The sequence below is a fragment of the Borostomias antarcticus genome (genome assembly GCF_949987555.1).
Source record: "Borostomias antarcticus genome assembly, chromosome: 24".
NCBI classification, from domain to species: domain Eukaryota; kingdom Metazoa; phylum Chordata; class Actinopteri; order Stomiiformes; family Stomiidae; genus Borostomias; species Borostomias antarcticus.
The window spans coordinates 6,659,438-6,674,437 of record NC_140257.1 but is presented as its reverse complement, the minus strand read 5'-3'; the positions used below and the strand labels follow the sequence as shown (position 1 = coordinate 6,674,437).

The 15,000-nt window shown below is 46.4% G+C and overlaps 1 protein-coding gene across 1 annotated transcript; it reads right to left on the bottom strand.

Moving 5' to 3' along the window:
• Positions 1 to 2,386: 2,386 nt before the first annotated feature.
• phb2a (prohibitin 2a) lies at positions 2,387 to 14,687 on the bottom strand. Its single transcript, XM_084458376.1, has 10 exons — positions 14,634 to 14,687; positions 12,771 to 12,900; positions 9,780 to 9,864; positions 9,470 to 9,549; positions 8,427 to 8,611; positions 7,930 to 8,059; positions 7,553 to 7,656; positions 4,249 to 4,326; positions 3,736 to 3,815; positions 2,387 to 3,425 (listed from the first exon to the last, which is right to left on the bottom strand). Exons 1-10 carry the CDS (start codon positions 14,652 to 14,654, stop codon positions 3,407 to 3,409), a joined length of 912 nt encoding a protein of 303 aa, XP_084314502.1. The 5' UTR covers positions 14,655 to 14,687; the 3' UTR covers positions 2,387 to 3,406.
• Positions 14,688 to 15,000: the final 313 nt, after the last annotated feature.

Here is a 15,000-nt window from a genome sequence, read left to right as displayed (position 1 = left end):
AGCTGTTCCCCCCCCCCAACAGCCCAAGTAATCACATATTTTGCGGGGAGGTAATAAGCCTCTTATTAACGAAAACGAGACCAAGCGACCGTGACGGAACATCAGTCTGAGCGAGTCCGCTCTCTCCGCGTCCCTCTGGTCTCTCTAACGAGGGTAGCCATTAAACCCCAAGCAGGTTAATTAGCTGAATCCGCTCAGCAAATTAAGGATCCTCTGCTCCAATGACGAGTGGCGCATATTCATCAATGTGCAGAACCCCTTTCCATATCACCGGTTACTGTGTAGGTAGGCTACTTCCCCTATGAATGAAGCTAGAAATTAGTCAGATTTGTGAGGACAGCTCCCTCAGGAAGGAGGAAGCAGGAGATTTCGTGGGAGTTCTGTGTGGACCATCGTGGGGACAACTGCTTTTAAGCCAAACAGCATACATAGCTATTTGTAACACCCCTGAAAAGTTAAGTGTTCACACTATGCCACTAACAACATCACATATCTGTTGAAAAGGCTTGTCAACCAGTGGAGCTTGAAGGGAGGAGAAACGCTCACATCGGTCGCCTAAGGGTGTGCAGTATCGGAGCAGACCAGTCCAAAGTCAAGAAGCCACCTCAGCATCCAGTCTGTTGACAGAATATGACACCGGTTAAACTGTCACCAACTGGGGGCCTCATGGTGTCGATTAGCACCGAGACAGACTCTCTTGTCACCAGTTGATAACGCAGCCTACAGGCAGATCGCAGGCTCCACAACCAAGTCAGGGAAGACGTGACCGAAGGGACCCGTGGGTTTCGGGGGTCTGGAGGAGACATGTGAACCTGAGCTCTCCGTCTCCTCCCACAGGACAAACACACACAAGACCTGGGACTGCACAAAACACACAAGACCTGGGACTGCACAAAACACACAAGACCTGGGACTGCACTGCGCCATGGCAACCAGGAGATCCAGCTCTCTGGGTAACGCCGGCGGAAGATCGCCATGGCGACCAGCCCAGATTGCTGGTCACACTGTGAGGTCAGTGTTTCCATGGAGATGGACTGGATGAACGGTAATCCGTCCTGGTTTATGTGCTGCGGGAAGAGAGGTTGGAAGGGGAGTCGCGTGTGTGTGTGTGTGTGTGTGTGTGAGAGACAGATCTCTGCTGCGTTTGCAACACTAACCTTTACTTACCCTTTCTTTATAGCACATTTGCATTCATGCAGTGTAGATTAACTAGAAACCGCCAAGCGATTAAAAGTTGCTTATCAATTAAAACCACAATAAGGTCAAGTGAAAAAGCTTGCTGGTAACGTTATTTGATATAATCAGCTTCGGGGAAGTGTTGACATATGCAGCAATTTGAACACAGGTTGATGTTTGCAAGGCCAGGCTGTCAGAAGTCACGGCACGGCTCCAGTCATGAGGGGTTTTCTATTTATTTTAGCAGAATAAATCCCCCCCCCCCCTTTTTCCCTCACCTCTCCAGGCCTGGCGTCGTTCAAACGATGCAGTCACCTCTGGTTGGCTGAGGCACGGGGAAGGGGAGGAGAGCAGGAGCCAATCCAGAGCTCCATTCCTCTCCCAACCCCCTTCACCTCATGAATATTCACACAGACCAGCTTCCCCATAATGTCAGAAGAGAAAGAGCGCTTTGCAATTGGACCCTGCTGAGACCAAGTGGAGCTGGAGCTCCCCTGACCCGCCTCCATATTTACCCTCGGTGAAGAGCACTCTCTCTCTCTCTCTGTGGGGAGCACTCTCTCTCTCTCTCCCTCAGTGGGGAGCACTCTCTCTCTCTCTCTCTCTCTCTCAGTGAAGAGCACTCTCTCTCTCTCTCCCTCAGTGAAGAGCACTCTCTCTCTCTCTCTCTCTCTCTCTCTCCCTCGGTGAAGAACACTCTCTCTCTCTCTCTCTCTCTCTCTCTCTCTCTGTGGGGAAACGTGAGCATAAAGCCACAGCGCTTGGTGACGCACAAACAGGAGCGCTGGGAGATCCTCCCCTTCCTTCCTGACTGGCCTTTCATGTCACACTAGTGCTGCAGTATACAAGCTTAGTCCAGCATCACACCTGGATTACACCTGGATTCACACACATCCACATCTCGGCATAAATGTTGACCTCAAATCATGACCTTTCCCCTACTTCATCAGACTATTATGCTTTCAACTCAAGTAATAGAGACATCCAAAAGGGGTCCTGAATACATGCTATGGTTTAGGGCTGTAACATGTTTACTCTAAACTGGAGCTAACCTTCTGTAGAGGCAGTGGGGTAGAAGATTGCCAGCGAACAGCCCCAGAAAATGCTGACCAGACACAAATTGTCATGGGGCCACCAAGACATATGGTTTAGACGCAGTGTGGTTTAGTACGACACTGCAGTGATGACTCACACACTGATGTGCTCCAAATGCAAGTGATATTTATTTTCACTCAAACCTCGTTCAAGTACCTGAGCCAGTGTCAGGATTAACAGGGAACATCTTAACCAGGACCAAAGCCAAGCAGACACATACAAGTGATTTGAAAAACACAACTGTGAAAAAGAGGAAAAAAAGAAGATGAAAAGAAATATTTGAAAAACATTTTCATTAGGCATGTTTAGATACTGTGTAAAGCAGCCATAGCACCTTGTTACACGACATAAATACTGTGCAATTCAAAGGCCTTAGTTGGACTGGACGTGAACTGGCGGGTGCTATGTAAGGAACGTTCTTTGTTATGGAACAAGTTAAATCTGGGACGAAGAAGCGGAAACAACAAAACGCTTATGTCAGGTGTTACAAAACGCAAAAGTAGGTTATTGTATGTATCAAGCTCCTCTGCTTATAGCAAAGAAATACAAGTGGACCCAGATGGTCTGTTCTCTGAGAACATGTCATCGCAACTTAGTTTACTGATTCACAGGCAGGCGGGTGATGATGACAACAGCGAGAAGAAAACACGGGGTCCCTTCCTCTGTGTGTGGATTTAGTGTCCTTATGAAGCTTTGTTTAAACTCAGCCTGAGTGAGGCACTGTGATAAGGACACAGAAACAATATACCTCGGTTATTAAGTGGTCCATCATGCTGGTCTGTATAGACCTTGCTTTACTCAGGTTTTCCTGTCAAACATTTCTGTTGATCATGTAAAAATCGTGTAAACTCTAATGTGAGGTAAACGGGACGATGTTTTGTTACAGGATCCCACGCGTCCGTTAAATACATGAATCAGGCCGTTATTCGCTGGACGGTGGGTTAGTGACTGTTCTGGAACCCAGGAACCCAGGGCTCTCCTGGGAACCATTGAGGAGGATGGAACGTGACCTGTAGACATGGTGACCTGTAAACCTGTAGACATGGTGACCTGTTGACCTGTAGACATGGTGACCTGTAGACACAGCTCAAACTTGACAGACGGAATGCAGACTTTCTTCAGAGGAACCTCCTCCTCACTTCGGCAGCGTCAAACTGAAACAGGAAGAAATGAAGTGTTTGAGGGGAAGTTTAGCCGCCCCACAGCAGGGGGGGATTCAATTAATCGAGTTCAGTTTTGCATCTCTGGGTTCAGTATTACATCAAAGCAAGTGATTGTATTTTCTCCTAATACTGATTGAGTGCATCCATTATGGGCCAGAGGATTAAGGGAAATTAGTTTTTCCTCCATCACTTCATGATTTTCATTACCTGCGGTGAAATAAAATAATGGTCTGGAGTCTCTTTTATATACACTCTCAGTTATAAAAAAACAGATTGTTTCCAAGGTGAGATTCATACTTACTTGTTGAAGCTTATGCTATCCTGGAGGTTCAACACCAGGTTGTCTGCGCTTAGGTAAATCTTATTCTGCGATGACGCCACCTAGAGATCAAGCACAGGACACAAACACTCAAACATGACCATTTCAAAAGAATCATCCCTCGGAAGGCCATGTTTGTACAAACTCTGACATGGAATACACAGGTGTCATTTGTGATTTACCTGTACGCCAATATCATGTAATTTCAATGCTTTTAAATATGAAAGTATAAGCTGCACACTTCTTAATCAACTCATGTTTACCTTTTAAAAATGAGTCTGCTCTCTTTTTTTCTTAATTTTCATACAATCAAAAGAAAATGAGGATAATAAAACATTAACATTCATTAACATTCATGGTCCTTTCATTGAGTAACAGATGCAGACTGATTCTGCATACATGTGCGCCATCTAGTGGTATAAAGCGAACCAGCACTAAAACGTCTAACAGCTCTCCGATCATCTTTCACTCTGATTCAATTGGATGCCAACGTACGGTCTTTGCGATGGTCTGGGCCGCCCGGATCTTGCGCAGTTTCAGGTAACCAGGGTTCTTTGTCACTGCCTCTCCCAGCTGCACAGACAAACCACACAGGATACATAGTTGCAGTGGGATATTTGAGGAGTGTCTTTATAGCCTGGAGGCCATGAATACAGCAGGTTCAACCAGTCTGGTGTTTGACTAGAGATCCCCTCACAGCATATATCATCCACCTAAGTGCTTCAGGTGGGTGAGAACTTAACTTTTGCCAAACATATCCTCTTTTACCGAATCCGACTCTTGCGGATAAATTCTTGATTGAGACTACAAGTCTTGTTTGAGCACACCGTCCAAAAGACTGCCTGACAATTTTACTTTCCACTTTGTCTTGTCAGACAAATGCCTTTTAAGAAACTGAGGGCTCTAATTTATGCAAAAGGAAAGATGTAGATTCCAGACAAGGCCATGAATATGGTTTTGGGAGTGAATTGTGCAAGTTGACAGAGTGCTCCAAGAATGTAATCACACCTTTGCTGAGGCCCTAGTTTAAACTGAGAAATTAAGAAATAAACTAGAACAGACATAATTGAGTCTCTCTCATACTCTACTGCTATCAGCTCTGTCAACACCGCCCCCCTGTTCTCCCTCAGCCCCTTTACATCTAGCAGTGTTTATGATGCCTTGTCTTTACATCTAACAGTGTTATGATGCCTTGTCTTTACATCCAACAGTGTTTATGATGCCTTGTCTTTACATCTAACAGTGTTATGATGCCTTGTCTTTACATCCAACAGTGTTTATGATGCCTTGTCTTTACATCTTAGTGTTTATGATGCCTTGTCTTTACATCTAACAGTGTTTATGATGCCTTGTCTTTACATCTAACAGTGTTCATGATGCCTTGTCTTTACATCGAACAGTATTTATGATGCCTTGTCTTTACATCTAAGTGTTTATTATGCCTTGTCTTTACATCTAACAGTATTTATGATGCCTTGTCTTTACATCTAACAGTGTTTATGATGCCTTGTCTTTACATCTAACAGTGTTTATGATGCCTTGTCTTTACATCTAAGTGTTTATGATGCCTTGTCTTTACATCTAAGTGTTTATGATGCCTTGTCTTTACATCTAACAGTGTTTATGATGCCTTGTCTTTACATCTAACAGTGTTTATGATGCTTTATCATCAATTGATCCCAAGAGTTCCACTGGGGAGGATAATCTGGACCCATTTTTTCTAAAGTTGGCTGCTCCACTCATTACTGAGCCTCTGAAGCCCATTTTTAACTGCTCCATTTCTTCTGGCAAAATCCCAGTTGTTTGTAAATCTGCCCATGTGATCCCGCTGCACAAAGGTGGCGCTAGAGCGGATTTAAATAATTACAGGCCAATCTCAAAACTACCCTGCCTAGCGAAAGTCCTGGAATCACTGGTGAATATTCAACTCTAATTCTTTCTCTCAACCCACTCAATATTAAGTCCACACCCGTCAGGTTTCAGAGCAAACCATAGCACAACGTCAGCCATTACTCTTGTGACAAATGACATCACATCTGCTGTTGACAACAGAAAACACTGTGCTGTACTTTTTTTTTTATCAATCTATCAAAAGCCTTTGACACTGTTGATCAGGATTTGCTGTTAAAGAGATTAGCTGATATTGGTTTGAATGGTGCTGCTTGTGTTTGGTTTCAGGAATACTTGTCTGATAGACGTCAATGTGTGAAGTCAGGCTCAGTTAAAACTGATTTCCTGACAGTAACTAAAGGTGTGCTGCAAGGTTCAGTCTTGGGACCAGTACTTTTTACCATTTATATAAATGATATTATCTCTACACTGTGTGACTGCCACGCCCACTTGTATGCTGATGATACTGTTGTATATTGTGTAGCTGTTTCTGTCCAGCACGCCATTGCAAAGCTACAGCTTTCTTTTAATTTAATCCAGGAGGCTCTTTTTAATCTTAAATTAGTTCTTAATGCTAGTAAAACCAAATTGATGATTTTTTCGCGTGCTAGAAATATTAATTATGAAGACATGCAAATCTCAACCGCTGGCAGTTCTAGGATAGAGAGTCACTGAATACAAGTACCTGGGTGTGTGGCTCGATGAGAAACTTACTTTTAAATTCCATATTGATAACCTTGCCTCCAAGCTGCACCAGAAAATTGGTTTCTTGTACAGAAAAAGGTCCAGCTTCCTCTTAAGCTGTAGGAAAAGGGTTCTGGAGGCCGTGTTCCTATCAGTCTTAGATGATGGTGATGTTGTGTATAGGAATGCCGCAGCCTCAACCTTAAAGCCTCTGGATTCAGTCTACTACTCTGCTATTAGATTTATTACAGGAGCTAAATATGACATTCATCACTGTGCACTTTATGACATGGTAGGATGGCCTTCTCTCACTGAGAGACGAAACTATCACTGGTATTTATTTATTTTTAAAACCCTCACTGGAAAACACCCTTTTTACCTCTCACAGATTTTATCATGGAACTATGGGACCTATTGAACACGATCAAGTGAACTGCTTTTACTCCAGGTTCCCCGGGTTTACACTGACATTGGAAAATCTGCTTTTTCTTTTAATGCCCTTCACTCCTGGAATGCCCTCCAACGCTTTTTAAAACTGGACTCAATGCCATCATTTTTAAAGTTCAAGTCCATGATTATGCACCATTGCACGTACATATGTCTGTAATTGTTTTAGTATATTTTAACTTTTTTTTTAAACTATTTTTATATTGAGTTTATCCATTTAGTTAGTTTTTATATACCTTCCTGTGTGTCTGTCCTTTTGTTGTTGCTGTTGTTGTTTATGTTTTGTTTGCTCGTCTTCACTGTAAATGAGGGCAACCTCAGTGCCTCTCGAGCATAAATAAAGGTTTGAAATGAAAATGAAATGAAATGAGTGATTGCTCTACTCATGCAACAGTCAATCATACAACCTGAACATCAACGTCTGGGGAGCCCCCCCCCCCAACCCCAACGTCTTGCTATGGGGGTGATGGAGCAGAGAGGATGGGATGGGGGGGAGGGGGGGTGGATGGAGCAGAGAGGATGGGATGGGGGGGAGGGGGGTGGTGGAGCAGAGAGGATGGGATGGGGGGGAGGGGGGGTGGGTGGAGCAGAGAGGATGGGGGTGGGGGGGGTGGTGGAGCAGAGAGGATGGGATGGGGGTGGGGGGGTGGAGCAGAGAGGATGGGGGTGGGGGGGTGTGATGGAGCAGAGAGGATGGGGTGGGGGTGGGGGGGGTGGAGCAGAGAGGATGGGGGTGGGTGGGTGTGCGGGGGAGGGGGGGGGGGGGGGTGGAGCTCACCATCTTGGCCGCCTCAGCCTCTCCCTCAGCCTGGATGATCTTCTGCCGCTGGTCCTGCTTGGCCTTCTCCACGTAGAACTGGGCCCGCTGCGCCTCCTGCTGGGCTGGGGTGGGAACACACCGATTACAGCGACGTCTCATGACGTGGGTAAAGACCTCGGCGATGACTTGAATTAACAGCAACCGCGCTCAGAGGGCCGGGAAGACAATGATTATAGCGATGATTGTTTAATAATGTTAGTAAAGAGCGAGGCGATGCCTTGAATTAACAACCCATCCGTTTTCTGCTCCGGATGTGTCTGACACAAACCAGAGCCCAGCGTCGCCCCCTGGTGGTGTAGATCAGGCGTTGTGTGACAAGCCTGGGGTCTCCTCACCGACTTGCTTGGCCTCCACGGCGGCGGTGTACTCCCTGCTGAAGCTCAGCTCCGTGATGGCCACGTCGTCCAGGATGATGTTGAAGTCCTTGGCCCTCTCGAAGAGCTCCCGTCTGATTAGCAGAGACACCTGCACCGGGACAGATAGCGCTCAGTGACTGTTTACACGCACCTCGGTACGGCGTCAACAACAACAAACGGAGCTGGAAAGCATGATGTATCAAACACCCTTGTGCCTCTGAAGGAAGACTTATTTTTTTACTTAAGTAATCCAAAACAGCCAGAGTTGAGTCTAGTTCTGAATTAAATCCCATTTTGAAGGGGCGAACAATTATGAACTGGCATAAGATATTAACTAAGCATGGTAACAGTTGCCTAATATGCAAAACATTCCTCATTCAGCATATCGAGTATCATTAGGAAGTAATGGTGCACGAGCGCACGCACGCACACGCGCACACACACACGCACACACACACGGGGTAGGATGAGTGTACCTGGGCCCTCTGTGTGATGAGCTGTGAGGCGTTGAACTTGGCCACCACGCTCTTCAGCACCTCGTTGACGATGGAGGGCAGGACCCTCTCGTCGTAGTCCTTGCCCAGCTGCTGGTACATGGCGGGCAGGTTGGAGGCCACGGGCCTGGACAGCACGCGCAGGGCGATGTTGACCATCTGCAGGTCTGGGGGGAAGCAAGGACAACAAGTGTGTGTGTCTTTTCGTTTAATTTTGAAATGCTTTGAAATACACAATTTACCTTATCTGAATTGCAACGCTTGTCTCTTGTGTAATGGTTTGATGCTGTGTTTATTCTGCTGTGTAAAGTGCTATACTATTACAAAAATTCCATTCATATTGGTACGGACAAAAAGGGTTTATAAAGGTTTGACTGAGACAAAAAAAAGAGTGACTAACAAAAACCCACGCTAACGAAAATTGTCAGGCCTAGCCCTGACTGGCACCCGGAACCTAGGTCAAAAGTCAAAACCGTTACAGTGTGTGAGTGAGAAGAAAGTGTTCGTCGTGCCGACTCTATTAATTTCATTTATTTCGGTTCTATTAATACATCCATGTGCCGACTCCTGCAAGCTGAGCTTTCTGGCACATAGGCGGCCATGTTGGCATCACCAAGGAGGCTGCGTCTGGGTTTTGTTCCACTTTTATAATGAAAGTTGTAACAGCGGCTGGTAACTGTAGTCTTTTCTGCAGCTTGGATGTGATGACCATCTTTTCAGAGAGACCCAGTCACCACCGAGGTCACAATAACATGACCAAGGAGAAGGATACATGCAGTCCTTCCTGCATTCCTGTTCACACAGCTCGCTGTCAGTCTCTTAAAGTGGCAATCAAGAAAACAGTCTCTACACTGTATACTACTATACTCTATACTACTATACTATAAGACCACCATGATTTGGTGCATCAACAGACCCCAAAATACCAATGTATGCAAAACACTCCTCGAAAAGACAGACATTACCCATAAAAACAAAACACAAGCTTGCTCCTACAGGAGACGCACAGTAAAGCTCAGGTATACCTTTGCTTCCAGTTAGGGAGGATATCTTCCTGGGCCTTGCTCTGATGTCATATATGATGGGATACTGGAACCATGGTATCCTGTCAACAACAATGAAGAGTTACTTCCTAATTACCCCGCACCCATTATAAGCCCTGCTCATACAGCTTACCAGGTATAAATAGCTAAGGCACAATCCATTTCTTCCTAAAGCACAATGTGCTGCAGCTACGCTGCATGCATGAAATGTCCCATTTAAATCAATGTTTGACGGAGCTGTTGCTGTCCTGGGAGGTTAATGGTAGAAGAGGACATCTGAGGGGAGACGTACCTAAAGTGGAGCCCTTCCGCCAGTACTGTGTCCATCTGCATCCCACCAATCCTGTTGAAGATGATGGCCCTCTGCCCACCTTCCACTGGGGACAGACGAGGACAGGCTTAGTGACCCATTACATATTACATACAACGCATGAAGACATATGGGTGGCACAGTGCGTTGCACCGCCGCCGCGCAGCAAGAAGGTCCTGGGTTCGATTCCCGCATGGGCTGTCTATCTCCCCGCCCTTTCTGTGTGGAGTTTGAAACTTCTCCCTGTGCTCACTCGGGTTCCCTAAACATAGAACCCCGATATGAACAACATGCAGAAGAACAGATGCTCTTCAGAAGAACAGATGCTCTTCAGCTGGACTGAGCACTTGGGCCCCGGGTGCCACTGACCAGGCTGCCCACTGCTCCTGGCTGTCCCTGGGAGAGGACAGCTCTGGGACAGTCCTGGGGGAGGACAGCTCTGGGGGAGGACAGCCCTGGGGGAGGACAGCCCTGGGGGGGAGGACAGCCCTGAGGGAGGACAGCCCTGGGGGAGGACAGCCCTGGGGGAGGACAGCTCTGGGACAGGACAGCCCTAAGGGAGGACAGCCCTGGGGGAGGACAGCCCTGGGGGAGGACAGCTCTGGGGGAGGACAGCCCTGGGGGAGGACAGCCCTGGGGGGGAGGACAGCCCTGAGGGAGGACAGCCCTGGGGGAGGACAGCTCTGGGACAGGACAGCCCTAAGGGAGGACAGCCCTGGGGGAGGACAGCCCTGGGGGAGGACAGCCCTGAGGGAGGACAGCCCTGGGGGAGGACAGCCCTGGGGGAGGACAGCCCTGGGGGAGGACAGCCCTGGGGGAGGACAGCCCTGGGGGAGGACAGCCCTGAGGGAGGACAGCCCTGGGGGAGGACAGCCCTGGGGGAGGACAGCCCTGGGGGAGGACAGCCCTGGGGGAGGACAGCCCTGGGGGAGGACAGCCCTGGGGGGGAGGACAGTCCTGGGGGGGAGGACAGCCCTGGGGGAGGACAGCCCTGGGGGAGGACAGCCCTGGGGGAGGACAGCCCTGGGGGGGAGGACAGCCCTGAGGGAGGACAGCCCTGGGGGAGGACAGCTTGGATGGGAGAAATGCAGAGGACAAATTTCTTAGGCAACCGCCTCTGCGTATGTGTGTTCTGTGTCGGCCATTGCAGGTCGTGTTCTGTGCGTGACAAGAATAAATGACTTTGAAAAAGTCTGCATGTTTTATGTTTCTATATGTGCTTTTATATGGGACATCTGTAGTCTTTGCTCTACAGCACATGATGATAAAGCAATGTGAATGTATTGGAAGTGGCCTGACAAATGATTGGCAGAAAATAAATGACTCAATGCCACAGTGACAAAGACAGAGGCCGACTACTATCAAACAGCGCTGCCATGGAAATACCAGTGGTTTATTCTGCTATCAGAAGAGTCACAGCAGCACTGGAACGACTCCTGTGTGGTTTAGAAAGAGCCAACTTAAAGGACAGGTCTGGCATTCAGCATTATAAACCATGTTCTAAGGTTTTTTACGATCATATACACAAAGGCCGATATCAAAGTTTTGTCAAACGGTGCACTCTGGAGATATAGCCCATCGTCTCTAACACACTCGATGGATCCATGAGGGCAGATCCCTCTAAAACACCATAAACTCTCGTTTTCAAAGACAGGAAACTCACAGAGTGGTCACTGGTGTCTGTTGATGTTCTGGCAAAAAAAATCGCCACAAAGTATGCTTCTGATTGGGTTTTATTGATCATATTATATCCATTGATTTGTATTGACAACAAAGCCAGAGATGTTTAGATTAATCCGCGTCCCATATTGGTTTTGATCAACAAACACTTCTACCTAACACCGTCAGTGAAATACCAGCTGCAAAGCAGTCCTAGGCTTCTTGACTTGTTGTTGTTGTTGTGTACAGTAGACCTGTGACCCAGAAGCGGCTCTTCATCCTCTATGGTAGCTTCCAAACTCAAGTTCAAGCGGAAGTTTACAAACGTATCTACTGCGAGAGAAAATAGTTCTATGCTAAATGATACAAAACCCGAATAGGAAGTGTAGCCGGTGCACTATAGTTCTGCGTTGTGTTGTTGGTGGGTGATAAACCGCCAGGACTCGGAGGCTGTTTGGCGAACGCTGCTTTATTCTCTCTCTCTCTGAACACACAATGAAACACACAGGCTCTCGGTCAGTTTCTCATTTGGCTAGAGCCTTGTTGTTCACGGCTCTCTCTTTCGAAAGTGTGTTAGCGGTGACAGGCTGCATCTTGAAAGTGCACCGTTTGACGAAACTTTGATCAGCCGTTGTATACGATCATAAATAGCCTTTTAACATAGCTTATACCGTGGCCTGAGTGAAATACTTGATTCTGATTGGCTGAAGGGGTGTGCATTATTTCTCGACAGATGCACGGCTAGAGCCTCATCAGTTTTCACAAATCACAAATGAATGCGATTGTTTTCTTACATTACATTAGCATTACAATGAAACCGACGTTTAATCTTGGCTCTATGACTGTAAATATGTCACTTTAATATGTTTTAATATTTTCTCAGGTGAGAAAGTAACGATGTAGATTCCCCGTATGTTGTCAGTTTCTAATTATAAGCAGCGGCTCTTTCTGAGTTCCCTGTCTGGCAGAGTGAGCCTGTCTGGTCCACTTCAGCCCAGTGTGCTTCCACCAAACACCATGTTTTGCACTTGACTTCTCCTGAGATTACGCACGCAGTATTATTCTTTTGGCGATTATTCTTTTTCCAAGACTGAGGTAGAAATGCAGATTTGTCTTTGAAATTGAGAGTTTAACATGTTGTTGAAAGATTTTTCACAGTGCCCACCCACATCCATTGTATGACCTAAACGGTGGTAGAGCAATTATCAGACTTTCTCAAAAGTGCTAGTTTTGTCAACTTTGTCAACCATTGTATATGATCATAAGTAACCTTTAAACAGGGCTAAACGGGGCTTTACTACTCCTTTAAGCTACCTGTGTATGTTGATTCATTGAGGCCATAGGCCAGGGCTCCAGCTCCCATGAGCAGTTTGACCCCCAGCCCTGCTCCCCTCGGGCCGGAGGACATCCTGCCTGCCATCTGCCTCAACTGCTGCAAGAAACCCTGTAGAGCAAAAAAGACATCAAGTCGATACTTTTTAGTACATGAAATGACAAAATCAACAGGATACCTCGCGAATGCCGTGTGTGTTAAATGTCACACTGACGCGACTGAGTGACCCATCTTACTAGTAGCTACGCATCGTGCTATGATAGGCCATGCAATGCTGCTGGTGATGATAGGAAGGTGCTAGTGATGATAGGTAGGTGCTAGTGATGATATGAAGGTGCTAGTGATGATAGGTAGGTGCTAGTGATGATAGGTAGGTGCTGGTGATGATAGGTAGGTGCTAGTGATGATAGGTAGGTGCTAGTGGTGATAGGTAGGTGCTAGTGATGATAGGTAGGTGCTAGTGATGATAGGTAGGTGCTAGTGATGATAGGTAGGTGCTAGTGATGATAGGTAGGTGCTGGTGATGATAGGTAGGTGCTAGTGATGATAGGTAGGTGCTAGTGATGATAGGTAGGTGCTAGTGATGATGATAGGTAGGTGCTAGTGATGATAGGTAGGTGCTAGTGATGATAGGTAGGTGCTAGTGATGATAGGTAGGTGCTAGTGATGATAGGTAGGTGCTAGTGATGATAGGTAGGTGCTAGTGATGATAGGGAGGTGCTAGTGATGATAGGTAGGTGCTAGTGATGATAGGTAGGTGCTAGTGATGATAGGTAGGTGCTAGTGATGATAGGTAGGTGCTAGTGATGATAGGTAGGTGCTAGTGATGATAGGTAGGTGCTAGTGATGATAGGTAGGTGCTAGTGGTGATAGGTAGGTGCTAGTGATGATAGGTAGGTGCTAGTGATGATAGGTAGGTGCTAGTGATGATAGGTAGGTGCTAGTGATGATAGGTAGGTGCTAGTGATGATAGGTAGGTGCTGGTGATGATAGGTAGGTGCTAGTGATGATAGGTAGGTGCTAGTGATGATAGGTAGGTGCTAGTGATGATAGGTAGGTGCTAGTGATGATAGGTAGGTGCTAGTGATGATAGGTAGGTGCTAGTGATGATAGGTAGGTGCTAGTGGTGATAGGTAGGTGCTAGTGATGATAGGTAGGTGCTAGTGATGATAGGTAGGTGCTAGTGGTGATAGGTAGGTGCTAGTGGTGATAGGTAGGTGCTAGTGGTGATAGGTAGGTGCTAGTGATGATAGGTAGGTGCTAGTGATGATAGGTAGGTGCTAGTGGTGATAGGTAGGTGCTAGTGGTGATAGGTAGGTGCTGGTGATGATAGGTAGGTGCTAGTGATGATAGGTAGGTGCTAGTGATGATAGGGAGGTGCTAGTGATGATAGGTAGGTGCTAGTGATGATAGGTACGTGCTAGCTGATGTTTCTGGCCAAGAAGATGATTGAGAATGAGATACGTTAACTTAACGTTAAGAAAGTGGGTGAGTGACAGCAGACAACAACACTTGCTACACCTGCAAACTAGATGGCTCAGTTGGAAAATGCTTCACTTGTCTGGCTACTTCTCTTCATTATGGTTACTACTAACTAACTCGTTTGGTTATCAGACGTAACGTTATCAGACGTAACGTTATCCAATGTTGTTTGTCTACGAGGTTCATTCGTTTTCATGGCTTGTTAGCTAACGTTAGACCTACCGTTAGTTTGCTAGTTAACACTATGGTCCTTCTGGCTGGACAAGTTTCGCCAAATAGAAAAAAGCGATGTAGCTTGTTACCATTTCATCTAAGCTAATTATTCGTGAATGAGAGGTAAATTTAGAACAAATTCAACTCACACCGGGGTCTTTATTCGCCATGCTGTCTTCTTCTTCCAACGTGAACTTGAAGGTCGTATCGACGCACTTCCTGTGAGAAGAGCATTTTGGGAAATGTGGTTCGGCTAGTTTAATAATTTCTACATTCCAGATCAAATAATGATGCAACATAATGAAGGCGTTTCACATAACTCGAATCCATTATCTTAATACCAGTCAATACATGTGGGATCAACAAACCATTTTGTAAGGTTTAACACAAAAGCTAATCTCCAAAAGATGGGTTGCAAATGAATCCCATTGAGAATTTAAGTCTAAAGCAAAGGTAAAAGTGAACTGTCCAGGCAGAGGGGTGGTGGGGGGAGATAATGGGTCGTGGGGGCCTCTG

Bases quoted from the DNA above. Each gene is read 5' to 3' on its own strand.
- phb2a (XM_084458376.1), bottom strand. From the start codon at position 14,654: ATGGCGAATAAAGACCCCGGT. The intron at 8,612-9,469 runs GTATACCTGAGC...GCTTCCCCCCAG, and splicing joins CTCCCTAACTGGAAGCAAAG to ACCTGCAGATGGTCAACATC. The intron at 8,060-8,426 runs GTACACTCATCC...GTCCCGGTGCAG, and splicing joins TCATCACACAGAGGGCCCAG to GTGTCTCTGCTAATCAGACG.